General features: G+C 37.6%; 1 protein-coding gene across 5 annotated transcripts; it reads left to right on the forward strand.

Annotated features, from left to right (window-relative positions):
* Nucleotides 1-611: 611 nt before the first annotated feature.
* On the forward strand, nucleotides 612-26,363 carry HMGCS1 (3-hydroxy-3-methylglutaryl-CoA synthase 1). Of its 5 annotated transcripts, none has more exons than XM_087958475.1 (11): nucleotides 10,769-11,430; nucleotides 11,496-13,909; nucleotides 14,316-14,773; nucleotides 15,851-15,976; nucleotides 18,201-18,365; nucleotides 19,188-19,356; nucleotides 20,265-20,435; nucleotides 21,086-21,192; nucleotides 22,280-22,405; nucleotides 23,290-23,450; nucleotides 24,550-26,363. In XM_087958475.1, exons 3-11 carry the CDS (start codon nucleotides 14,326-14,328, stop codon nucleotides 24,640-24,642), a joined length of 1,566 nt encoding a protein of 521 aa, XP_087814601.1. In that variant the 5' UTR covers nucleotides 10,769-11,430; nucleotides 11,496-13,909; nucleotides 14,316-14,325; the 3' UTR covers nucleotides 24,643-26,363. The 5 variants fall into 5 exon arrangements, with proteins under 5 accessions (XP_026522248.1, XP_087814601.1, XP_087814602.1 ...); XM_087958476.1 differs by having other exon boundaries at nucleotides 10,769-11,303; nucleotides 13,700-13,909; XM_026666463.2 differs by lacking the exons at nucleotides 10,769-11,430; nucleotides 11,496-13,909 and adding an exon at nucleotides 612-663.
* Nucleotides 26,364-26,920: the final 557 nt, after the last annotated feature.

Raw genomic sequence — 26,920 nt, forward strand, 5'->3', positions numbered from 1 at the left:
AATGTGACATTATTTAGTCATTAATACCAACAGCATAATTTCCAATCAGTATGTTTGCTCCATCTTTCTGTCAGGTTTAACAGCTGCTACTAATGTCCAACTAAAGGAAGCTAACTTTTTAAAACAACAATCACCAGAACTTTTACTTATGCTCATACTGATTCCCCCTCCCAATGAAAGCTTCAATCTCCTTGGAGAAGCAACACGGTGCTTCTTGGGCTCAGATAAGAAGAGCGCCTTCCTCCCGTTGCTAAGCAACCGTCTCCTCTTTCTCACCAGAGGACCTACAGCCTCACAACCCTCACCCTGCAGTCAGCAGTGGACTCCTATTGGGCGCTGGGTTCTGACGTCGCGCACTCCTTTACCGGCCTGGGCCTCAGAGAAGCGCCCATTGGCCACACATTCTCTGGCCACGCGGCGTCACTTTCTCACACCACCCCCGCCCTTTTTTTTTTCATTTCGCTTCGCTCATTGGCGGCAAAAGATAAGAGGGCGAGGCTTCGAAGCACCGGCTTCTGACAGGGCAAAGGGAGCTGCCATTCACCGGTTTCGAGCAGCAGCCGAGGCGGCGGGGCTGGTTTAAAGGCGCATCTTCAGAACCGTTGCCTTCCAGAGCTACCGATTCGGCGATTGAGGTTGAAGGCGAGCTATTGCTGCACACAGGTGGGTTGGATCTGGAGGGAGAGGAGGCGTTATTAATATTTGTATTATTGTGGTTGTTGTTATTAAGTGTGCTAGTCGTATGGTCCAACAAAGCAAAGTAGTCTGCTCCACCACTCTGTAAATTCCCCAGTGGAATTCACTTTCAGAAAACCTTGAATGCACAGAATGAAAAGCAAGAAAAGAAAAGAAAGAGTTGGATAGGTAGGTAGGGGATTGCCCTTGGAGAGAGGGTTCTTCCGAGATCATTTATGGAGTTATAGAATTAGATGGGATCCTCTTCTAAACCTTTGATTTGTTTGCTTGGTTAAGATTAGGTGGGGTTTTTTGTTTGTTTTTGCTTTCTTTGGTTTTCTTGAAGGACAGTGTAAAAATGTGTGAGTAGGTGGATTTATTTTAAAAGATCATCAGAGATCCCAGACAGGATGAATCCCAGATACAGGAAGGGGATTTGCTATTCACCAGGCTAGTTTGAGATGAAGGGGAGGTGGGGTTGGTTTTTTTTTTGCAGTAGGTCTCTGGGGCATGCTCACCTTCCCTGCTTCCTCCTGGGAATCCTGTCACTATGATTGGGAATCTGCTGAAGAACCAAAAGATCACTGTCAGAGGGAATAGCAAGTGGTGGGTGTGAAGAGTCAGCCATAATCTAATAGTGCATAACTGAGGTTTTAATTCTGCTTTTAATAAAAGGTATTTGGCTGGAGATGGTGGAGCAGAACATGTTCCCAAAGTGTGATATTATTTGCTCAACCACTTGCCTTGCACCCTGGTTTTACTGCAAAGCTCAGTCATTCACCCCATTCAGGGGCGTGGGTTGTCTTGAGAGAGCTTCCTGCATCTCTTGCTTGATTTCTTTTTTCAGGCAGCATAGCAACAAGAAAATTGGCTTGTTTTGAGTGGGCAGAGGCAGCAATTGGAACTGCTTTTTTATGACAGTTGCATTAGGTCTATTCTTTCCTACTGAGACTGAGGAAAGGCAAGTAGGTCACAGGAGTGGGCATTCTTTTGTCACTGACTAGTCTGCCTTCCCTCTGGGTGCCCTGCCCAAAATAAAATCCAGAAGCGGTTGCTCCTTGAAAATATTAGGCACTTGCCTGTTTGGGCAATTAAATAAATTGTGCTTCCCCCTTTCTTCTCATGAAATTCTCTCAAGTAACCAATGAATAAGATAATGATTAGGACAGTTTTCAACCTTGGCATTTTTTAAGAGGTGTAGACCAGCTGCCAGAATTCCCCAGCCAGTAAAGGAATTGCACTCCCTCAAATTCAAAATCCATGGTTCCCTCCCCCACCCCCCAGCTTTTGACAATGTTAAAGGGGGGGGGGGAAAGAGGTGTTTTAGTTGAATGCATTAAAGTTGTTCAAGACACAACAATTAACATTTTAAAAATTACAAAATATTAACAAAAAATAATTCTTACAAATTGTACTAGATTGAAACAAATATAAGGATATTTGGCCAGTTTCAATATAATACTGGAGTCAGATCAGAGGTTGTCTAAAACAGCCAAAGCATTAAGAATTGGCAGTTTAAATAATAATTAAAACTGTTAATTTGAAACAATCCATCTGGATTCATAGTATGATGAAATTTAGGTATGATATATCCTTGCTTGACTCATTTTTACAATAATTATATCCAGAGTATTTTTAGTTTGGTGACCCAACTTTCACTGATTGGGTTCATATAATACATTAAACTTTGTATACTTGTATGGTTCTTAATACATTATGTGAACCCAGCACAAACCTGTATAATTGGATTGTCATTTGGAACAGCTGTCTTAGTTGAAGGGTAAAATTATGGACAGATGGTTAAATGAGGAGGATGAAGATTAGCTCCCCAGTATATCTGTGAAACTAGTGAATGTTCCGTATTTTTCACCCAATATATAATAGTCAAACTACCAAGCTTTAGGATGCCTCTGACTGAAATAGTCCCTCCAGTTCTACTTAGGGAATTTAGCCTTTCACCCTAATACAACTTGTAATTTTTCTTGGCAGCTTTAAAGAAACAGTCTGAGGTTGCCTTCTATCAGTAAATTTGTTTTTCTTCACAGCGTGTGATGGGGAAACAATTCAATATATTTTTCTCAGATGGATTAAGTGTTTCAGAAGGCTACTAGGCATCTGTGGTTTCTTTTATATAAAGTAGCAGGAAGGGGTGCTAGATGGCCAAGAATGTTATGGTTCCAAAGTGAATGTACAATTTTCCTAAATTTCAAAGAAGCTGAACAGAACATTATGTCGGGGATTGGAATGGTAATTAGCCATTAGATTAACCACACTTCCTCATTGCTTAATGAAATGTACCAAAATCAGGACTTAATCCCCATAGGATAAAATTGAAAGCCAGAAACTTTTATTATGATTATTTTAGTAGAAATCCCTGCTAGTTCTAAGGATATCCGTCCCCATCTACAGATCTGATATTTCGGGCATAACTTTGTTCATCTCTTTGTAAGGATTACACTAGCAAAAAAAAGAAGTATGTGAACCAGCAGTACTGAGATCAATGAGGCAAATTAACTGTACATCTGGTACTTTCTAAGAAATTCAGAACTGTATTATCTGTTGGGATTTACTTGTAAATAAATCTGCTACAAGTTGCACTATTGCAATTTATTTCCTTGACTTTGGCAGAGCTTAGTAACAATAATTCTGTGTCCAAAAATGTCCCAAGATCTCACTATACATTGTTAAATTTTTAGGGTAGTTGAATTTTAAGGTCTGTTCCTTTCTGGCTAATGTTTTGGAAAATTTTAAATTTAACCAAGCAGATTAACACAAGTTGTTCAGACTCAATTAAAAATTAACGGGTCTTTCTAGTTACACCTAAGTTCTTCTAAAATAAATAGTGTTGATGTCACTTTGAGATGTCTGCATATATTTAAGTCCTTCCAATTGAAAACAGACTTAGAAAAAAGTATCTTCAATGTGTGCTTTATTTTTTATAGTTCACTAATCCTTCCTTGTTAGTCAAATAGTTAAATAAGCAACAATGTAAAGGTTCTATGATGTTTTCATTTAGCAAATTTTCTATTCCCTTCCACTGCTCTAATTGTTCCCTATAATATGCATTTTATTTTTAGAAAAGCACAAAGGGAATAATTTTAAATATAGGAAAAGCTCCACAATCTACAACAAGGCAATAATTTGACTCAAGGTGATAAAAAAGTGTGCAGGCTTTTTGGCCAAAATTGTAAATATGTTCATTATAAAAGGCTGATGGGAGGGAGAAAATTTGCATTCATCGTTTAGTATTTTTAAAATTGTTTTGGTTTGAAAGAGAAACATTAGTTTGTCAATTATTTAGGAACTTTTCCAGAGGGGATAATTGTAAGAATGTGTGAAAAGAAGAAAAAATAGAATTTTGTGGGCTCCTAAATGATTAATAAATTGTGATACAAGACTTTGCTACCCCATATAGGGTGGGCAACTATGGCCCTTTATGAATTATGGACTTCAACTCCCAGAATTCCTGAGCAACCCATGCTAGCTCAGGAATTTTGGGAGTTGAAGTCGACAAGTCATAAAGGGGCCATAGTTGCCCACCTCTGCCATAGAGTATTGTATCAGGCCCCCACAAAACTGTATTTTTGTGAATGTCATCTTGAGTTTCTTACATAATGAATGTAGCCAAATGTCATACGTACTTGCATACCTGACAGTTTGGAGAAAAAGCTTTTCCCCCCTCAAAATTTAATCTTAATTTGACTGACTTGATTCATGCCTCATTCTATTATACAACTTCTTTAGTTGAGGTATGTCATGTTTTATAAAAATTTGAACTTAACTTTCACAAACCATGGTTAAACGAGCAAGGTCAAAAAGCAGAAGTTGAATTCTACTTTCCTTTTTCTGAAAAAGAAAGGAGATGCTACATAGGATTTAATTATCCAGTATATCTTAGAGAGAAATGTTAAAAATTAGGTCCTATTGGCAGACTTGAAACAGTGACACCTTGTGGTTTTCTATAGTGATAAAAATAGTTAAAATACTGGAGGGTTAATTCTTATTAATAGTATTAAGTATGGATTACTGGTAATTCAGAAGGAGAGTGCTATAATTATTGTCAAGCATGAATGAATGAAAGAAATATATATATACCTGGAGATCCCCAAATCTGCTTCTTTACAGTTTACTTCCTGTGCTTACCATATGAATAGACAGTCAACTATGTTGTGCATATCAGTTCCAAACTGAATACCTAATTTGTACTTTCAGACATGCACAAAATTAGATTTGGTTTCATAACCACAACCTTCTACAGTTTTAACTAATTATTTTATTGGCAGCTGACCCAATACCTACTGCATTGCTGCATTTGTGGGGCCTGCAAAAACAAACAAACAAAAAATCCAGAGCATGACTATAAGGGGACAAGATCAAATTTGTGTGGGCTTTCCCCTATGCCTAGTACATGCACAAAATGGACCTATCTCTTCACCCAGGCCTTTGGTGAGCATGACAGAAGCCCATTGCTCTTCTTTTTGTCCCAGGGCACTGTTATCTCTGCCATCTTTGTTCTTTTTGTTTATTTTGTGCTGTTTTCTTGTTTTAACATTTTTAACAATTTGTACACCGCCAAAAGTTGTAGGGAGTCAAAAGGCCTATACATTTCATAAATGTTTCTTATTCAAATAAGACTATTATAATTATCACTGCTGGGATAATGGATGTGCAAAATAGTGAAGAAGTAATTTTAAAGCAGAAGATTCATACTTTTAACAAGCAAAATGGGCTCCAAAAGCAGATTGGAAGTTTCTCATTCAAATGCAGACTTAAAGATGGGGCTATGCTTCATTTGAACTGGAAAGAAAAGACTGCCTTTCTGCTATTCCAAGACACTCCGTTCCACTCTATGTCTGACATTTTTTACAAGTTGTGGTGAGTTATGGTTTGCTGCCTTGTGACTTTATCAGCTACAGTGACTAATCATGAGAACTACCCTGTTTTGGTGAGGGGAGCAGGAGTTAGAAAATAGTATTTTCCCCTCATGGCTCCAACATTTTTGAACAGCCTTCCTCCAGAAGCTAGGTTTTCCTCTTCAGTGAATAAACACCAAAAGTATTGTGTTTCATTTACTGCTGTTTATTTTGATTGGCTGATATTACTTTATGCTGTTGTCCTAAGCTGCTCTGACGCTAATACAATTCAGCAGCATGTAAGTTCAATAAACAAATAAAGCAATGACAAATTAATACAGCATGCTAAGCCACAATTTGGTTTGTATGGTTTTGACTTAAGTTCAGAAGTTCCCGAATATTCTCAGTTCACAGGGTTCTTAGCATCTCCCAGACTGTATGCTTGGTGCCCCAGGGACAATTAGGACAGTTCTATTTATGAGGTAGTAAAATATCCTATACCATGGCAGGGCATTGTGGCTCACAGTTTTGGAATCACTTAGCTTGTTTAGTCAATTCAGACTGTGTAGAATTGCTTCATGCATATCTTTTATTTTTATATGGAGTTCAATGGTATCTAGCCATAGCAAGATTAAGACTTATAGACTTCAACTCCTAGAATTCTCCAGCCAGCATGGCTGGGGAATTCTTGGAATTAAAGTCCACAGGTTTTAAACTTGCCAAGGTTGGATATCCCTGATGGAGTTCTAAGTCGCTAGGAGATTAAATTCAGGTTGCATAGGGGAGCAGTACAATTATCTTGTAAAGTCAAATTCCACTCTCAAGTATTTTATGAACACATTCTTTTAGGGGTTTTGCAATAGTACAGAAGTGCTTTGCAATATTTTTTTCCAGGATTTTTTTCCCTTCCCTGTCATGTCAGAGAAATACACTGCCCTAGAAAACTACCTAGATGTGTCTTTGCTGATTTGAAGGTATCATTTGGTTAGCTATTGATGAGACTAGGGGCTAAATTAGAATTGTCTATAGCAGGGGTCCTTAACCCCCAGGCCACAGACCGGTAGCAGGCCATGGCCTGTTAGGAACTGGGTCGCACAACTGGAGGTGAGCAGCAGGCAAGCAAGCAAAACCAAAACCATTCCCCCCCCATCACCCCCACCTGTCCATGGAAAAATTGTCTTCCACAAAGCTGGTCCCTGGTGTCAAAAAGGTTGGAGACTGACTATAGTAGACAATAAATTATGACCTATTATGCTACATAAAACTGTCTACCTGTCCAACAAGAGTCAAGCATGAACTTATAATTTCTCATTGGTTATTTCTATATTAATTCACGCACATTTCCTTTTATATGTTGACAATGCTATTTTATCCCTTGTCAATCTAAATGTCAGTAACGTGTAGACTTTAGTTTTATGACAGAATTATGCAAAATATAAATTGTAGTCTTTCCCAAGAGACACAACAGATGTGATTAATTGAAAGATAATTGGTACCACTATTGTGCAATTAATGGATTTTTATTATATTTTAATGTTCTTTAATATACAAGAAACAAATAAAAGACATTAATGTATAGAATACTTCCAAAACAATAGTTTTATTTGCCAGCTGCAAAAGAAATAATTTATTTACAAATTTATAATTTATAGCATGTGAATATAGATTTCCAATATAATGTTATCTGCATAATAAGTGTAGTAGAAGAAATCCAGATTAAAGTTATCCGAGTGTAATTTCTCTAGCATTTAGAAATATCTGTTCTTTGTACAGAGTTATACCATATGTGATATCACGCTGGCCCAAAGTAAATTGTGTGGAAGACTCTACATACTTAATTATTATGAAGTTCACGTTCTCTCAGAAGAAAAACACAAATGCAAATTTAAATTACTGTGATGTTTGCTTTATTGAGGCTACAACAGAAAGTCATTGGAGATAAAACAGCATGCACAATTCCATTAAGGAATCAAAGATAATCTCTGCAAAAGACAATTTATACTAGACACTTACTTCACTAATATTTTGTTTCTTCCACTTCGAATAACTTTTTTACAGGGAAGAGTTAATGCTATATCAACTGAATCTGGAGGAAAAATACAAAGTATTTCTGCAAGATTATTTCTGCCTTATAGAAGCAGTTTTACAGAAACAGACTAGTTAGCAGGCCAGAGAAGGAAAATGTTAGCAAACTTTTAAGAATTATTTGCTTCCCAATTTCACCCCAAGAAATGATTGAAGTTGTACACTAGCTCAGTCATGTGGTGAATGAATAAGGAGCTTTCCTCCCTGATAGACATTTAAAAATGAATCTTAACATTTGTTAACCTTTGGCCTCAAATTCCTAGGATAGTAAAAGATAGTGAGATTCACAAATCATTAGCAGTATTTATAAATAATAAGTGAAAGCAGGGAAGTACTGTACAGTGTGTCATAGGCCTTCTGTATGCAACTCTCTAGTTCTCCTTGGAATATAAATTGTGCTAAAGGCTGGTTCTCAATCATTGGAGATTAAGCCACTGGGAAAAGGTTAATTCTATTTCTTCTAGCTAGAAGCTAGGGTTTTAAACCCTCTTTGTATTCCAGGGAACTGTCCCTCAGTATTATGCTCTATTTTTCAGGCAAAAGAGATTTTGACTCTACTCTCAAAATTTAAAAGCCAGTGGGAAGGCAAGCAGATCAGAGCCCTGATAAAAAGCAGGTGCCCAGAGGACCTTGTAAGCCCACCCCTACAGCTACTGCTCAATTTACAATCACAATTAGGACCAGAATGTCTGTTGACAAACTATATGGTTAAGTGAGTCACACCCAGTTTTATGACATTTTTTGCCATGGCTGTTAACTTAATTCCAGTTTCCCCTATTGAGTTTATTGATAGCTGCCTGGGAATCTTGTAAATGGCAATCACATGACCCCAGGATGCTGCAACCATAGTAGATACATGCTGGTTGCCAAGAGCCCAAATTTTGATCACGTGACCACTGCAACAGTCTTAAGTGTGAGGACCAGTTTTAAATTATTCCTTTTAGAACTGTCCTAATTTCAAATGATTGTTAAATGAATGGTCATTGGTCAAGAACATTTAGTTACTTTTTCACTTTTGAATCTGGATTGTTGCACAGCCATACCATTTTAAACTATTAGAATTTTTAAAGTTCTGATCTGTTTCTGGTACAAATTATTGAGAATGCATATTTGCCCCAGCTGGCAAATACATTGGCTTCAACAGCATCTTGTCCACTTAGCATGTCTGCTGGCTGTGGATGGAACTATAGGAAACAGGTTTTGAGATATCACCCACATATGACACATTCAGAACCCTATTTTATTAGACTTCCTTTCTTTCTTTATAAACTAAGAAGTTCTACTTACACCAGTATTTCTCAAACTTGGCAACTTTAAGACGTGTGGACTTCAACACCAAAAATTCCCCAGCCAACCAGCTTCAACTTGCCAAACACTGTACAGTACTACAATACTACACTCAACCAGACCTTAAGACCTAAATATTAGGGACGAGGGGCTTTGGGAGAGCACTTTTTCAAACTGAGGACAAAATATTGTTTTTCTGACACATGCTTTGTGGTCTGTTGTCTTCCTGTCTTAATCTGATCTCAGGGTGACCCTGTCCAGTAGACTCTGTTTGTATTAGAAATTCAAAATACAAAGCATGCCTAGAACATTTAGTACATGCCTCAAATTGCTTGTAATCAGAATATGCCCCCCATTTAATGATTTCCAGGAAACAGCATACAGTACAACTATATGAATATTTGTTTTGATTTCTCAAATGATGCAAAACTCTGAAATTGAGTAATAAGCATTGTTTGCACACAGCCCTCTGTTACTGCAATATCAGCACATTTAGCACTACCAAAGGTTGAGTAAAGGTGAACAAACGAGTATACAAATTCTAGTCTCTTTTGCAACCATTTTAATGAAGTCCAATCATTTTTTTAACATGGCTATTGAGGTATGCATTCAATCGCAACTTTAATTAATCATCTGCTGGTCTAGGAGAGCTAGAAGCTTGCACTCGATTTTGTAAACATCCCAGTGGCTTAATTTTTTTAAAAAAGAGTGGGAGTCCTTTTGTGGATCAAAGAAACATGCAGCGAGTTAATAAAGATAGACCTACTTTCAGAAAGCTCAGAGATAAAATCACAAGTCCTATACACACTGGAGGGCTCGGAATGGGGCAATTGCCGTTTGTAAAGTAGCCAGTTTGCCCTAGTGGTTAAGATGCTGGCCTAAGAGCCAGGAGATCATGAGTTCTATAGACATGAAAGCCAGCTGGGTGATTTTGGGACAGTCACTCTCAGCTCACCTCTTAAGAGTCGTTATGGGGAAAACAGAAGAATGAAAGAATATTAGGTATGCTCGCCGCCTTATTTATAAAAATAATGGCAGGATAAAATAAATAAAAAGTTTAAAAAATAATCCAGCACTAAGTAATGAAACTACCCTTCACCAATTATATATTTGTAGATGTATATTGGGGACATCCTAGAGTTGGATTACAACTCCTATCGGGCAGTAATGGAGCTTATATTGGCATATCTGGAGCGCACCAGGACTCCCCAAACTTGGCAACTTTAAGACTTGTGGACTTCAACTCCCAGAATTCCTCAGCCAGAAAAGCTGGCTGAGGAATTCTGGGAGTTGAAGTCCACAAATCTTAAAGTTGCTAAGTTTGGAAACCTCTTCGCTAACCTAATATAAAACGCAAGTATGCACGCCTAAAAAAAAAACCAATTATCAACATATCTTAATAATGATAGGGACGCTCTGTCGCTAATTATCCAAGACAAAACCGCGGAAGATGGAGAAATCCGAAACCCGCCCTGACTTATCGGGAGTCTTCGAGTTCGTTCGTCCCTCTTTTCAAGCGAAGACAATCCGTAGCTCCCAGCTAAGCCTTCGCTCGCTTCCTGCTTGGCTTCATGGCATCCCGAAAAAGGCGCGTGCGCGCTGCGGGAGGAGCTGCCCTTGGGGCGAAAGGGAGGGGCAACCGCGCGAGCCGTGAAACGGCGTCTGCCCGTGGGCAGCGTCCGAGGTCTCCCGATTTCTGTGGGGAGGGGGGGAAGGGGACGTGGCGTGTCGCACAGAAGCTGTGGGGGAGGGACGCGTCAGAATGAAGCGGGGCGTGGCTCGGAGGAGGGGGAGCGGAGGGTGGTGGCGGGGAAAGGAGGTGCGCTCGCGCTCGCTAGCTTTTAAGAGGACAGGGCCGGTCTTGACGGGAGGAAAAGGCATGACATGTACGCATGCGCGGTCAGGGGCTCGCGGTGTCTGCCGGAGCCGGCGACGGGATTCCCCTGCGGGTGAGTGGCCGGGCGGGGGGAGGCCTTCGCGGGCGGGATTCGAGGGCTTCCCCGGGAGGCTGTGAGGGAGCCGAGGGAGAGGCGGAAGGTTCACAGTCCTGCCTTGGCGGCTTTTCTGTTCTGGACGGGACGAAGGGAAGCAGGACTGGCATCTCCTTTCTCCCCTCCGGATCCCCTGAGCGCCTTCAAGGAGGCGGCTGCGGCCAAGGGCATCGGGTGGATAGTGGCGGAGAAGCGCCTTCTCTCCCTCCCTCGCCTTGCCCGACTGTCTTCGGGGGAATCGCGAGCGTTGCTTTAGGCGCACCCGTAAGCCGCCGGTCTCCCCTCGCCACCTCCGGACTCCAGCTCCCATGGGTCTCTACCTTGGAGTTTGGGATTATAGGAGCCGAAGCCCGGCACGTCTGGTCCGCCTGGGACCCTTTGGAAGAAGCGGGCAAGCCCCTTCCCGGAATGTGTGGGCTGCTTTCAAAGCAGTTAATCGAGAAGAATCCGTTTCTGTTTCTAAAATAGAAACAAACCTGTCACTGGATGTTGAACTCCAAATCCTAACTTCTAGTTTCATTTTGTGCGTGTGTATAGAGGTATAGAGTTATAGAAAATAGAGATATAAATATACATATATAGATATGTGTATGTGTGTATGTAGATAGAGAGATTATAGACATAGATACATACACAAACACACACACACTGTGTGTCTCTGTGTGTAACAGATGCCTGGCAATGTAAACAGTAATTTTATTCAGTGTTTCCTTTTGCATTGTCTTTTATGAGTGTTAGGCATAGTAGTTAAAGTATTTAAGACTTTAATGGTGAAAAAAAATCTTCATTTTAACCATCTGAAGATACTTTCTCCTTGCAAAACATGTGCCTTATTACCCAGTTTGCAGCTACCCAGCCAACCTCTGCCCCATCATTCCTCAATATCTACCAAGTAGGCATGCAGTATTTCCTTAGAAGCTGTTAAAGTTGAGCTAATTTCTAGACTTGTGTCCATGGTGGTCGCAGTCTGTCACTATTCGGCCTTTTTTATATGTGTATAATGTTTGTTGTTTGTAAATTTCTTCAGATGTGTAGAAAAATGCACCATACGTATTTTTCAGTCTTTCTGCTGAAGACAGGTGTTCAAGTAACATACTTGGTTGCTTTATTTTTATAACTTTCCAGTTTTATTTTTGTATTTTTAAAAATTGCTTTATACTGCGAGTCAAAAAAGTCAGCTGTCAATCTGATCCAGTTTCTCTTGAGGCAAAAAAACAAATGCTGTAAAAATGTTGGTGTGCAGAAAGTGTGTGTATGGTGAAGTATGTTTGTGTAAGAATACATGAGTCTATAAGAATGTGATTCCTTGACATAGGAATGTTTTATATAGAATTGTTTATTGCTGATTATATTGCTGTTTTAATCCTGCTTGCCTATAGTAGGATTATAAACTACTCTTTCCTGTAGTAGGATTATAAATACACTGAGTCAATTGGCAGATAAGCCTAGTAAAATAAATAAAAAATAGTAAATATGTCTTGAAAGGAAAAAAAATTCAATACTATATTTCCCTGGGGAAATCCCTAATATAAAAACCCATGAATACATATATAGATATATGTATATGTATAACTCAGACAGTTGTCTTTTGACACTGACAACCATACTATGTTAATTTCTGCTTTGGTAGCTGCCAATGTTGCGTCTTATTCCTAAGGGCCATAACTATTAAAATGTTGTTTGTTGTCATTCATTAATTAGTTAATCAGAATATAAATTTATTTTTTAAGAATAAGCAGGGCAAAGGCCAATGGTTGTCTGATTCTGTGGTTTGAAAGCAAAGCAGTGCAAAAAGGAATGGGAGTGGCAGGAAGAAAGAAATCAAGCTGATATAGGAAAAGTATTTAAAAAATTAATAAAACTAAATAGGTTACTATTGTGAATTTGAAATATTCTTCAAATTCACCACTCTTCAATCAAGAGTGGTGTTCAGGTAATGTAATGTTAGTAGCAAAGAGCCATTCAGTAGACCTGCCAGTAGGGCATGAGTATTGGAACAGAATTGAGGCTTCTGTACCATATTTTTTAAAAATTTATTTAAAGTTTCGTTCCAACTACAGTAAGTAGAAATAGAAACTAGGAGTTAACAGGCATATAGCTTCCATGTCTGGATACTGTATTACAGGGGTGGGATTCAACTGGTGTTACCACTGGTTCGGTGACTACGTTTTGCATGCACGTATAAAAACCTTAAGCTGTGCTGCCTGGACAGCTGAAAAGTGCTGCGCGCAGGTGCGCAGCATTTGAAAAGCTACTTTTTTTCCTGCTTTTTCAATCTCAGCTATGCCGCGCAGAGCAGCTGAGGTTGAAAAAGGAGGAAATAAAGGACAGATAAGAGCCCGGGCAGGCAGGTGGGCCAAACAGCAGCAAACACAGAACCGGTTCTGTGTCTGCTGCTTTTCAGAGCTACCGGTTCTATAGAGCCGGGCAGAACCGGTAGCATCCCACTCCTACTGTATTATATATTTCTGAATTTCTTTAACATTCTTGGCATTTCTTTCCTGCATGTTTGTTTCTTCCCATTCTGTTTCATAATTTTAAAAGAAAAATGATATTCCTGCAGATATAGTGATTTTTTTTAAAATGCTGTTCAATAGTATTTACAGTATATATACTGGATATTGTATTGTGTATTTCTGAATTCCAGTATGTATATGGTATCTTTATGAACAGGAACAGCATTAACATCATTTTGTTACTGTGGTTTTTGTTTTTGCTCTTTATTGTTTAGGGGAAGAATGCAAAATTATAGTTTCCATTCTGACAGAATATTTCTGCTTTTTTTTTCATATTGGGCATTATTAATAGGTGTGAAGCAAAACAAGTTAGATGTTCATCTATAGCAAGGGTGTCAAACTTGCATCACAGCGGCGTCATGTGGTGTAGCACAACTTTTTCCACCTTCGCTAAACTGGGCATAGGCATGGCCGGTGCTTGACAAATCCAAGCTTGCGGGCCGGGAGTTTGACAGCCCTAAATAGGGAGAACACATCCTTCTTCAGTGCAAGAAATTTGATGGTATATCCTTTTAAAAGATAAAGCAAAATGAGTATTTGTTTTTTTTAAAAATCAGATTATTATTAAAATAATGAAATTCCACACAATTGTATGGATGCATGACTGACTGGAGAATTCTGACAGTTGAAATCCACATGCCCTAAAATTGATAAGATTGAGAACACTGTAATAGACCAGAATTAGAAAGTGGCTAACATACATAGCATCAACTGAAGCAGAAGAGTACATTTCTATATGAAGTATTCTTTCTGTTTACTCATAGCTGTTTCTGGAATAGCTTAAAATTGTCTAACAGATAATATTTGTTCTTGACAATTACTGTGTCAAATATTGGATTATTGATATTTTTAAAAACTAAATTTCAGTATTGTACATTGGTATAAAACCATGACCTTTTTTTTTTTAGATACACCAATATGCCTGGATCCCTACCTGTGAATGCTGAAGCCTGTTGGCCAAAAGATGTGGGAATTGTAGCTTTGGAGATCTATTTTCCTTCCCAGTATGTTGACCAGGTAGAGTTAGAGAAATTTGATGGAGTGGATGCAGGCAAATACACCATTGGCTTAGGACAATCCAAGATGGGCTTCTGCTCTGACAGAGAGGATATCAATTCACTCTGCCTCACTGCAGTTCAGAAGCTGATGGAGCGGAGCAGTCTTTCCTATGATTGCATTGGAAGACTTGAAGTTGGGACGGAGACGATCATTGACAAATCCAAATCTGTAAAGACAGTCCTGATGCAGCTCTTTGAAGAATCTGGTAACACAGATGTGGAGGGCATTGACACAACAAATGCATGTTATGGAGGCACAGCTGCACTCTTCAATGCCATTAACTGGGTGGAATCTAGTTCCTGGGATGGTAAGTTTGATCATCTGGGGCAACCCAAATCCTTGAATAAATTGAAAAAGGAGTGAACAAAGGTACAGTTTTGAAAACCCTCCATAAAAGTACCTTGGTACTTAATACCTATTCAAATCAAGATTTTCTAGATATGTATTTCAATTAGCCACAACTTGTTAGAAATGTTATAGAAATCCAGAGAGGTAATGCATTGCCAAATCCTCTGTTGTTGTTTACATTGCAGAAGACTTTTAAAAAGATTTTAATTATTACAGTATCAGCGTGAATCTATGGGAGGAACTAATGATGAATGCTTTTCAGCTTCTAATAAGTATAAAGTATCTAGTTGAAATAGTTGCTGATTACAACACTATACGAAGTAGGATGGTGCAATGTTGATATGGGGAGATATCAGAAATTATCTGGGTGAGGATAGTGGTTTGCATCTTGATATGTGAGGCATGAAAAACACATAACAATGATGCTAGTCATTGTTCTATCTGTAAAATAGGATAAATTCTGATTGTCAAATCACACTTATTTGAGTAGGTTTTATAAGCAGTTCTTGCTGCACTAGAAATTTTTTCAAGACAAAACTCTTGATAAATGTCATTGAATGTAGCAACTAACAGGCTTATAATGGTATTGGTCAGCTAAAGTTGAAATATAAGAATATTCTGTGAGATAATATTTTTATAATTTATCAGGCTTTCATAAAAAATCCAGCATCATCTTAAGCTATTACCCTATGAACATTTTCTGCTTATCCTACAAGTTCTATGGCACCTAACCTAGACATACCTTCTTCTATGCTACTTCCTTGTTATTGACACAAATACCACTTAGAAATGCTCACACTTGTCCTCATATACAAAATGCAAATTTATATAATAGGATATGTGTCAACACAATATAATCAAAAATTTGTAATGGGATTTTAATGCTAAATGTAGACATGAATGGTTGCAGTTGATTAAAATAGTTGCAGGTTGAATAACTGGATGGGGTTGTTTCTTTTTGCATTAGGTTGTCTCAACTGACATTTCTCCTAATGTTGATGCAGTCCATTCATAGCTTGTATCTGTATTTTTTCAGGGCGTTACGCACTTGTTGTAGCTGGAGACATAGCTGTATATGCCAGTGGGAATGCCAGACCAACTGGAGGAGCTGGTGCTGTTGCTATGCTTGTGGGTCCAAATGCACCCCTCATTTTTGAACGAGGTTAGTGCTCTGTTACCACGTATTCTAAAAGAAATACTGTTTATAGAGCTAGTGTTCACATTAATGGCCAAGTTCACATGACATACTTAGCCAACTCAGTTACAGTTCTACACTCACATATCTGGTTAGTTTAACTTTCAACGTATGCAAATATGTATACCTCAGGGTTTAATTGTGAGTCCTTGGTGCTCTCCAAGTTTAATGGTTTGCTTGTAGACATTTCATTACTCAACTAGGTAATGTCATGCCAGTAATGAGGTCACTTAGTTGGGCAATAAACCAAGCTCAGAGTACCAAGGACTCCATGGTTTAACTTTGATCGGAGTTTTTTGGCTAGCTTAACCTGATGCGCAAGTCCAGGGCATTTGTTTGAGGTTCTTTCACATGGCTGAGATAAAGTTCTTAAAGTCCTTGAACCAGCATATCCTATGCTAGCGTTTACGGTAGCATATTCTAACTTTTGTTGACCCACTGGTAATCCTTATCTTGCCACATACAGGTCAGCAAATGGTATTACGTAGGGCATGCTAAGATGGAGATTACTAGATTCATCAAGATATATTTTTCTCCCCTCCCAACAAGTGTCAGCCTGCTCTTTCAGTGGGGTTCTACAGGAATGAAAGAATAGGGATTTTTTGAGATGGTTAGACTGGCTGGTTTAGCCGTCTGCCCAGACTTAGTACAAATCTTTTTGCCCAGGTGTGTCAAAGAAAACTCGACCATCAGCCAGTTGTTATTAACCTTTCGGAATGAGCTTATGGCTACTCTGAAATTTCCAATAAAAATCTGAAAGCACCTGCTCAAAGCACTTCTGCCAAATCAGAATTGATCAGCAGGTTATTCCAGAAAATCAGTAAATGTCTCTTTAAAAACAGCTCTTATCCACTAGCATCGCCATTCAGCCATTATAGGTAGTCCTAGACTTACAACCATCTGTTTAGTCACTGTTCTAAGTTACAACAGCACTGAAACAAGAGACTTATTAGCATTTGGCATGCTTACGACCATTGCAACATCCCCATGGTCACATGATCAAAATTCAGATGCTTGGCAGCAGTTTCCTATTTATGATGATTGCAGTGTCTCCGGGTCAAATATTTTTTCCAACCTTCTGACAAGCAAAATCAATGGGGAAGCCAGATTCACTTAACTGTTACTAGCATAGTATCTGTTGTGATTCATTAACAACTGTGGCAAAAGGGTTGTAAAATGGGGAAAAATTCACTTCAGAGTTGTCTCACTTAGAAACAGAAATTTTGGACTCACTTGTGGTTTTAAGTCTAGGATTACCTGTATTCAGGCTGATCCAAGCGTTCAAGACAGGATTTAACTGGGAAACTTAAATGTGGGTGGGAGAAAGATAAGATTGAAAGGTCTGGTCTTCCTCACTGCAGAGTGGCTTTAGAAAACAGTGTCCAGGGGACGAGAAGGGGTTTGACATCTGTGTTGCAGCTTAAAGTAGCTAAGTGATGCTTGCTGATCCTACCTCTAAGGTGAGATCAGCTGACTAATGGTTGCTGAAGAGTATCAGATTGTAGCTACAGTTTGTTTCTCACTAAAGGGGAACAACACTGGAACAACTAAGGCTAACTTTAAACAATCTCGGGTAGGTTAAGGATGAAATAAAGGCAATCACACATGAGAACAAGGCAGGAAAGGCAGAGGTTGCTGGAATATATTTGTGCCCTGATTAAGTACAAAGGCTCTTGCTTATGGCTCATTGTATTGTGCAACCCCAGAACAAAGGTTAAGTTAGTCACCACGTCAAATGAATTCTGTAAACAATATCCATTGACAGTTTACTTGCTTTGCTTACTTTGGACTTTTGCACTTTTAAAACATCAAGCTAACAAACCTGGAGTAATTGCCTCTTTTCTACCTGTTAAAGAGTATAGTCATAAACAATTTTCCAAGTATGGTAGCCAAGATTAAGTTAAACATATTCATTTTTTCCGTTGGGAATGCAATTGGATTATTTACATGAACATCTATACAAATGGATTGGCTCAAAGATCAAGAGAACTGAATACAATAATTCTACAAAAATCCTCTTTTTGGATGTTAAATACTGCAGTTTCCATTTTCTCAGAGAAATGAAAAATGGAAAGTACTGTCTCACTTCTTCAACACTTCCCATTAACTGTAGCTCTGCATAGTGCATCTCTGTATTGGAAAAAAAGCTTGTGAATATATAACGCTTTCATATGTGAATTTTTCCCTATAGGATTGCGTGGGACCCATATGCAGCATGCATATGACTTTTATAAACCTGATATGGTATCTGAATATCCTGTGGTAGATGGAAAGCTATCCATACAATGCTACCTCAATGCACTGGATCGCTGCTACAATGTCTATCGCAAGAAAATTTGTGCCCAGTGGCAGAAAGGTACATCTTGCTAGAAAATGTAATTGTAGACTCGGATTCCCCTTTTTTCTCTTTGGGGTGTTATTATTTTCTATAACATTTTGAAAGGTACTACAGACTTAAAATATTTCCCATCCACACTTGAAAATGGCACACAAATCTTTTACTGGTTTAGGAACACAGAAGATCTTGAAACTAAATGTTTACTGCAAGGACATTGTAGCACTTTATTAATATAGTTTTGGCTCAGGAAGAGCTTTGTTTGAAGTAATAATAGTTCTTGAGAGGTGTGTTTTATTGATGCACAGGACCTATACGTTTTTAAGAGAAAGCCTACTTGATAATTTTTAGGAAGTGTGGAAATACTGGACGGGGGGAAATAGGTATTTGAAAAGTGGGGATACTATTCCACTCATGAAATAATAAGAATGTGAGACGCAGGTACTGTAAATAAATGAATTGTGCTACATTGAAAGAACAGGTAAGGAAGGTAGAGGTATGTAAGAGTAAGGAACAGCTAGAGCACATCAATAAATAAATACTTAGCCCTATGTATATTGAGGCTTTAATCAAACCAGGATGGTTTGTGTTTGTTGCTACTCTGAATCTTTTGAGAGATGGTGTCAAATTTTATTAAATGACAGGTGTAAGATTTGTAAATTGTAAACACTCTTTTTCAAGAGCCTTAATCTTAGAATAACTAATATATTTACATTCCAGTACCATGTTTGCTTACATGGAAATAAGCTCTGTTTTTCAATGGCATACATGGGGTTTGCAATTTTAGACGTATCATTTCTAGAATGTAATTGTTTTTATTATTTTTCTTTTTAATTTTTTCAGAGGGAATTGACAAGGACTTCGCCTTGAATGATTTTGGCTTCATAATCTTCCATTCTCCATATTGCAAACTTGTTCAGAAATCTGTAGCCCGCCTGCTGCTGAATGACTTTCTTAATGAGCCAACACTCTCGAAAGAAAATGACATTTACAATGGCTTGGAAGCATTTAGGTAAACTATCCAAATACAAGAGTTACCTCAAAAGCAAGATTTGGAAAATATTTTTAACATGGTACTTAATGGCAATATATAATTGAGGCCTACAGTCATGTGTCATCCAAATATTTTATTCTTCATTGATAAATTGTACGAAGCCTACTCGCAGATAGCTGAAACAATGGGTTGTGCCCAACAATGTTTACCTACTAAAGGAAGAGCATGGGCTGAAAAGTTGATGTTTTATGGTCTTGCTTATGGGATATGGGATGAAGGGATCCCTGTTTAACTTTATAGAAGGCAAAGAGTGATTACGTTTGTTTACACTTGTTTTGTTAAAGGTTGGAAGTTACTTCCTTATCTGTTTCCTTTTTATTATATTTCTTCTTTCTCTTTTCATCCACTTTTTATTCTTTGCATTTTCTTTTCTTTACATTCAGCTTGTGTTAGTTTTTAATATTGTAAATAAAATGCTTAATAAAATTCTATATAAGAAAGGGAAGGGGGTATGCCAACAGAAAGGATTGTCCTTTCTTTATATGCCATCCTAACAGTGCCCGAGATCTGCTGTTGAGTGCCCAGTGATCAGCAATGACACACTAGGAGCATATAAAGAAAATGTAGAGAAGAAAAATGTGAGAGAAAGCTTCTTTGCACAAGTCAAGGTGATAGCTGAATTGTTGCATAAAAGTAAATAGTTTTTTTCAGAAATATTTTCTAAAGAATTCAGTGGAATTTATATCTTAGTGAATTTAGATTGTGAAGCTTTAGGATTCTTCCTCATATATCAGCGTAATCCAATATATGTAAATCCTTTGCCTGTAGATAAGATGTCTTCCAAATCATCACTAATCTCAAATTACCCAGCAGGTTGAAAAAAGGATTCTGTGTGTATTTATTCTACATATTTATCTTATTTTCAGAGATCTAAAACTGGAAGACACCTACTTTGACAGAGATGTGGAAAAAGCTTTTATGAAAGCTAGCTCTGAAATCTTCAGCCAAAAAACAAAGGCTTCTTTGCTTGTCTCCAATCAAAACGGAAATATGTATACACCATCTGTTTATGGCTGTCTTGCTTCTCTGTTAGCCCAGTATGTATGATGGTACTATGGGAATGTGTTTGAGATGGATTGAAATTATTTTACTGATTCAGATAGCGTATTCCTAAAGCCCAGGTTTCATTTGTCAAGAAACAAAGATAAATCCCCAAGATGTTAATGGTATTTTTATTGTAAGTTCCCCAAATATTTTTTTTTCTAGAAACAGTATAGGAATTTCTGAAATCGAAAATTTTGGTAATTTACACAGCATTAATGTACTGTTTCAAGAATCCATACATTTCTTTAAAAAGTGTTTTCTGATGCATTTTGTGGGTAGAAAACAATTGTGAATACTTGAGAAGTAGGAAAGAAGAAAAATGCATGTACCTTTAAAACAACAAGGCTGCCTGTTTTCTTTTTATCCAGATGTAATATTTGCTTTTACATTGACATCCAGTGACGCTCTTTTATAAATGTATGTAATATTGTACATGAAATAGAACAAAAGACAATAAGAAGGGACAAGAGGAATTAGGAAAATGAGAAAAAAGAGACAATGTTAAGTTTCCTAAATTTCATTTATTTAATAGGAAATATTGGCTGGAACAAGCCAATTAGATTTTCTAGATAAATAACCACGAGATGCTTTCCTTCGCCTTCTTTAAATTTTTTGCTAACTACTTGACTCCTATGACATGCAGGTATTCTCCACAGCAACTGGCAGGACAAAGGATTGGAGTTTTCTCATACGGTTCTGGTTTTGCTGCTACTCTCTACTCCATTAAGGTTAGCCAAGATGCAACCCCAGGTGAGGAAAGCTATCAGTTTTGTGTGTGTGTGTGTGTACCCAGGCACACACATTAAGATGTGACCAATTTTGAATTCCTATTGGGAGTAAATACTAGTAGTTGTTTATAGTTCTTTGACTCTGTGCAAGCATACCATTCAACATGTTTAGAATCTTGAGTTTAAATTTTTTAAAAGGGTATATAGCACATGTGATTGTTGAGATATGAATATGTATGTATGCTGTTGCTTCCTGAGGAATTTTTGAAAGCCAAAAGTTGCTGATCATAGAGAGGTGAATTCAAGTTAGGGAAATGCCAATCCTTAGCAGCTATTACTGGTTATATTAACTCCATATGTTGTGATTAGATCATATTCTTGTCCCTAAGTCCACTACAAATCTTCTCTACAACAGTCTTTCCCTCTACTTTGTGTTATTCAGGTATCTTCACCTCAAATCATTCTTAATATTATAGGAATTTAACAATTCTGGAGGGCAATAGATTGGGAAGAGACTCCCATGTATAATGAAAATATATTTTGTACAAATCATTAAAACTAAAAAAGCTACTTCTCTGGTCTACTATAACTTCCTCTGAAGCAAATTGTTCAGAAGGCCTGGGCAGTGTTTCAGGTTAGATTCCAAAGAGATACTTTGGCTTGTACCAGAGTATGAATGTAGTATTACTTGTGGCACTTTAAAACAACTATATTGATTCAGTTGCTTTAAGGAGTTGCTGACAGATCTTGCATTTCTGCCCTCAGATGCTCAAGTATTTTTTGGATACAGATCTGTAGCATTATCCAGCCCTATTGCATAGATTTAAAATTTATCAGAATGTAGCTGTGATGATAAGTCCTGTTATAATGTGGGATACAATTGTTTATGCTAGCATGAATGTTAAGAAAGTTTAAGATATGTGTTTCTGCATTACTAGTGTCTTTGAGTTAATGCCATTAAAAAGGGCCACAAGAATCCCCTTCTGGAGTATCTATAGGAAATCAAAGGGTTGTTTTACTAGCTTTATTCTTGTATGTCCAAGTCTGTAGCTGTTTGTGTATTATAATACTCTTTCCAACAAAGTTTAACTTACTCCTTTATACTGCAGGCTCTTCTCTGGATAAAATAATAGCAAGCCTGACTGATTTGAAAGCAAGGCTTGATTCAAGGAAATGTATCTCACCAGAAGTATTTGCAGAAAACATGATGCTGAGAGAAAAAACTCACCACTTAGGTGAGTGATAGAGAATCTATGATATATCTGATCTTGATTTAGTCATAGTTGGTGTATGCCCATGGAAATGAATAGGACCTGTATCAGAAAATTTGCCAAATTTGGTGAGTTTGTTGCTTTCTATCAAATCCATCTTTCCTAAGATGACATTAAGGATGATGTACTGTACATTAAAACTACAGATACCTAAAATATTAATGGTTATTTTTCTAAAAACAATAATGAAATGAATCTTTTCCAATTATTAGGAAACTTTCCATCCATGAATTAGAGATATGTGGATAGGTTAGGCCATATTTAGGATATAAAACCATCCCATTTGTGATTAATAAGGATTTGCACCTTACGCCCTGCTTCCATCCCCTGAATTATATAAGTAACATATTTTGTACTCAGATAATAAACGTTGATGCATAAAATATATTACAGTTCCCACTGAGGGAGATTTGCTAATCATTGGGAAAGTTATTAACAGATTAGGATCAATAGGTTTTTAAAAATTATATTAGTTGCACTAACATGCTATGTAGCCCTACTGCGTTCCTAGGCACCATAACGCTTGTAACAAGGCTTGTTACTACCAACTTATCTCTAAAAATATGCAAATTTGTAGGAAACAAAAATGTCTCATAACTTTGGGGTTTCTGTGTTCATGTGTAAGATTGCTTTAGGTTTTAGGTATTTTTATTTTTTTAAGAAATAGAATTTCAAGAAAAGAATATAGTTAAACTTTAAATCACTTTTTACTTTTATTTTGGGACCCTTAACTTTATTCAGAGTAATGAGTCATCTGAAAAGGTGCTGATCACTACAATATGCTAATACCTGGGATAAAATGCCTATTTAGACATTCTGCCTCCCCACCCTCCTCTATTTTTTTACAGCAAACTATATCCCCCAGTGTTCAGTGGACGACCTTTTTGAGGGAACATGGTACTTGGTACGAGTAGATGAAAAGCACAGAAGGACATATGCCCGTCGTCCCATGCTGAGTGACAGACCTCTGGAAGCAGGAGTGGAAGTTCATCTGAACCTGGCCGGCGAGGTAACTGGGCAGTCATATAACCTCTGTCCCCCCCCTCATATTTAAGGGCAAGTGCATATATTGACTGGGTTTAAGACTGCATAATTGCAAACCTTAATTACGGTTTAAAACTGCATAATTGCACAACAATGACTTTGCTGAAGTTAGAGTCTTGGCCGAATAGAAATTCTGTTTAAATGCAAAGCTGCGCGCCCTAAATACTATCAGTGTTGGTGCTAGTCGATCGGTGTGACTCAAAGGAAGAGTATTCTTTTGGACGAAGCACAGGAATCTGCTTGGTTTCTCTCAACCACATTTCCTTGCTATTTTGCATGTTGGTTGACTGTTAACTTTCTCTTTGGTATTTCTTTTTCTTGCAAAATAAATAGCTGTGCAACAAGCACATGTAGCAAATTACATCTGTACTTGCTATTCTGGCAAATCATTCTTAAATCCTATTAAATCATGTCTATTCTCACTTTCTTGACCTAACGTAAAAGAGAATCTTCTCTTACATATACAGTTTCTCCTATGTACCACATTTAGTTTTTGTGGCTTGTATATATTGTCCAAAAATTATAAATTGGGCTTTTGTTAAATTTGGAACATGATACTCAAAATTATTCGTTTTCATTCTCCAGATTTTAAAGCATGCTCAGTTATTTCATGCTACTGCTATTCAAACTTATCCAACTCTTACCTAATTATAATTTATTGTCACCAATGTCCTTTAAATCTGTGGCATGGTTTTCTTTGGGATTTTTGGCATTCATTGTTCAATTATTCAGATGAAAACAAATAGCCACCCCAATATGTGGTGGGCCCTGACGTATCTCTTGCCAAGCACTTCCGTCAGGAGAAGAGAAACTGCTGCTTGGTTATGCATTATAGAGAATTGTCTATACTAACATTTTTCAACTTTGGCAACTTGAAACTGCATGGACTTCAACTCCCAGCCTGAACAGTATTTAGTACTATATAGCTCAAGTATTTATTATGCTACTGTTCCCTTGAGTGTCATTAGATTTTCTCATTACATTTTGAAACACACATTTAAAATAGCTTTGTCAGATTTGTTTTTTGATGGGTTCTAATCTATGGCTTCTTTCCCCCTTTCTAGCATATTCCCAGCCCTGCCAAGAAAGTACCACGAATTCCTGCAAAAATGGACACTGAAGCAGTTGCTGTTACCCTTTCCAATGGGGAGCATTAAGATGCCTCTGTGAGGTGGAAGCCGATTAGATATGGGGAACACGGGGGCATACATGGGATTAACCTGTTATAACCCACATTCAGCTGTACAGTACTGCTTAACGGGGGCATGAGAAATGTTAAGCTTGACGCTCTGTTGTCTGATGCGGTTTGTTGATGTATGTAGTTTAATAACACTAAAGTTCTTGTGCTTCTTGGAACTAAAATTACCAAGGGCTCTTTGTGAAAACATAGTTTTTATTAAAAAAAATAGTCATGATTCAGGAATAGGTTATTTAACTTCAGTTGTCCTCCTCCTCCTTCCCTTTTTTGACTAAGATCTATATAACATTTTCTAAAACTAGTTTCCAGAGAAGAAGCCAGATTTGTTATAAGAGTCATTATTGCAATCAGTTATTGTGATTTAAAGCCTTTCATATCTCTATTTGATCTCAGTGTTAGGGTCCTATGTGCCTTAACAATAAAAATGCCCTAAATCATAAATATGACTCTGATTTCACTTTTCAGAATTCCCCACATTTTTGAGGTCAGTCCAACTCAAGCTCAACTTCAAGGTGCTAATAATTGGATATTTTTTTTCAGTTGTTCTTTCTACCCTATCCAGGCATGTAACTATTGATAACTTGGCTTCCAGCTGTATGTGTGTGTTTACACTTTCGTAAACACCATTGCTTCCCTTCTCCCAGATATAATGTTTCTGTTCTGAGCAGATTTTCTTCGTTGAAAGTACTGTCCGAATAATGGGCATTTAATTCAAAAATGGTTGGAAAATAAATTTCTTGGAAACTCTCCCTTGTAATCTTTTATAAAGGTTACTCAAGAATAGGGTTTATACCATTGGTTTCAGGTGATAAAGATCTAATCAGATGTTCAATCCAAGATTCAATGATCATTTTGTGCTGTTTTAGGGATGAGTTGAAAAGTTGTTCTGCAAGAATATCTGTGGCTTTGCACATGTGTAAGTTGTTTGATATTTCAAGCTTATTTAACATTGTGTCACCTCTGAAGGCATACACAAAAACTGTAGTCTCCAAGCACTTAACAGCAGATATGCCTCTTTCAAAGACAACTCACCAGATATGCATCTAGCTTGCTAGATATTGCTCCTATGTTGATTGCCAATCTTAAACAGCAAAAAACCTAGAGCATTAGTCAAGGGAAATGCATTGTTTGTAGGCTGCTTTTTGGCCTGTGAGTTCTCCTTAAGTCTAATCAAATGATTTCTGTAGATCTCCATCACACTAAGCGTTTGAACCTTTGCAAATATAGGCTTCACTGAGAGAATCCATTTGCCTTTTGGATGAACTAGAACTTAAGACATAAAAAGCTTCCTGGCTTGCAGAATATAATGCATTTACATTAAAGTTTCTGTTTTGGTTCCTTTTCCTTTAAAATAATTCCAAAAGATTGTCTAATAAAACTTGAAGAACTAATGCAGATTGTGCAAACATCACAAGAAGCATGGTTTTGGTGTTATAAAGCTTTTCTTTTTTTAAGTGACAAAAGGTTTGGCAATCTCTATATATGTATATCCTTTGACTTAACATTAACTGATTAAACTGGTAGCCTAAGAGCTGTGGGGTTCATTTTTATATCAGAAATGTATCCAGTCCATTGCAGGCAATGGATGGGCTGAGAACTGTAGCACAAATTTAACCTTGATAAACCTCACAAACCAATGAGGCAAATGCCTTGTAAAAATAAATGTTAAAACTCTTTGAATCTTCTGTGTCAATGAAGTTATGCTTTGTATCCTATGAACCTGTCAACAAGGAATTAGTAGCAGGCATTTCAAAAGACAGATCTACGTAATTAAGCAGATAAGTCATCCATGGTTGCACTGGGTGCTGTGGTGCTTTAAAGATTGACCTAGTTCTGTGTATATGTTTTCTTGGATCATGGTCCAGATGCATGTAACATAAGCCATGTAAAAATAAAATTATCTTTGAAGTGCTGCAAAATTATGGGTTTTGCTGCAAAAGACTTAACATGGCTATTGCCTTCAGGCTGTTGTGGTACATTCAGATTATACATGCGTTGGAATAAAAGCAAGTTTTGGCACGTCCTCTTTGCATCATCGTTTTAGATCTGATTCAACAAATGGATTTGGAAATTCAGTTGAGATGCTAAATCAGCTATCCTAAGTTTTTCTTAATTTTATGATGGCATATCAAGACAACTTGAAATTGGCTTTTGATCTTGATCTAAGGACAAGAAAGGAGACACAGATATGAATGGGCATCCTTCCTGACAAGCACCAAATAACTCTGTCTCAAGTA

Source organism: Notechis scutatus, chromosome 2, assembly GCF_049901735.1.
Source record: "Notechis scutatus isolate UNSWTSFEM ecotype Mainland chromosome 2, rNotScu1.2, whole genome shotgun sequence".
Classification (NCBI taxonomy): domain Eukaryota; kingdom Metazoa; phylum Chordata; class Lepidosauria; order Squamata; family Elapidae; genus Notechis; species Notechis scutatus.

Bases quoted from the DNA above. Each gene is read 5' to 3' on its own strand.
- HMGCS1 (XM_026666462.2), top strand. From the start codon at position 10,785: ATGTACGCATGCGCGGTCAGGGGCTCGCGGTGTCTGCCGGAGCCGGCG. The intron at 14,774-15,850 runs GTAAGTTTGATC...GTATTTTTTCAG, and splicing joins GGAATCTAGTTCCTGGGATG to GGCGTTACGCACTTGTTGTA. The intron at 21,193-22,279 runs GTGAGGAAAGCT...TTTATACTGCAG, and splicing joins TAGCCAAGATGCAACCCCAG to GCTCTTCTCTGGATAAAATA.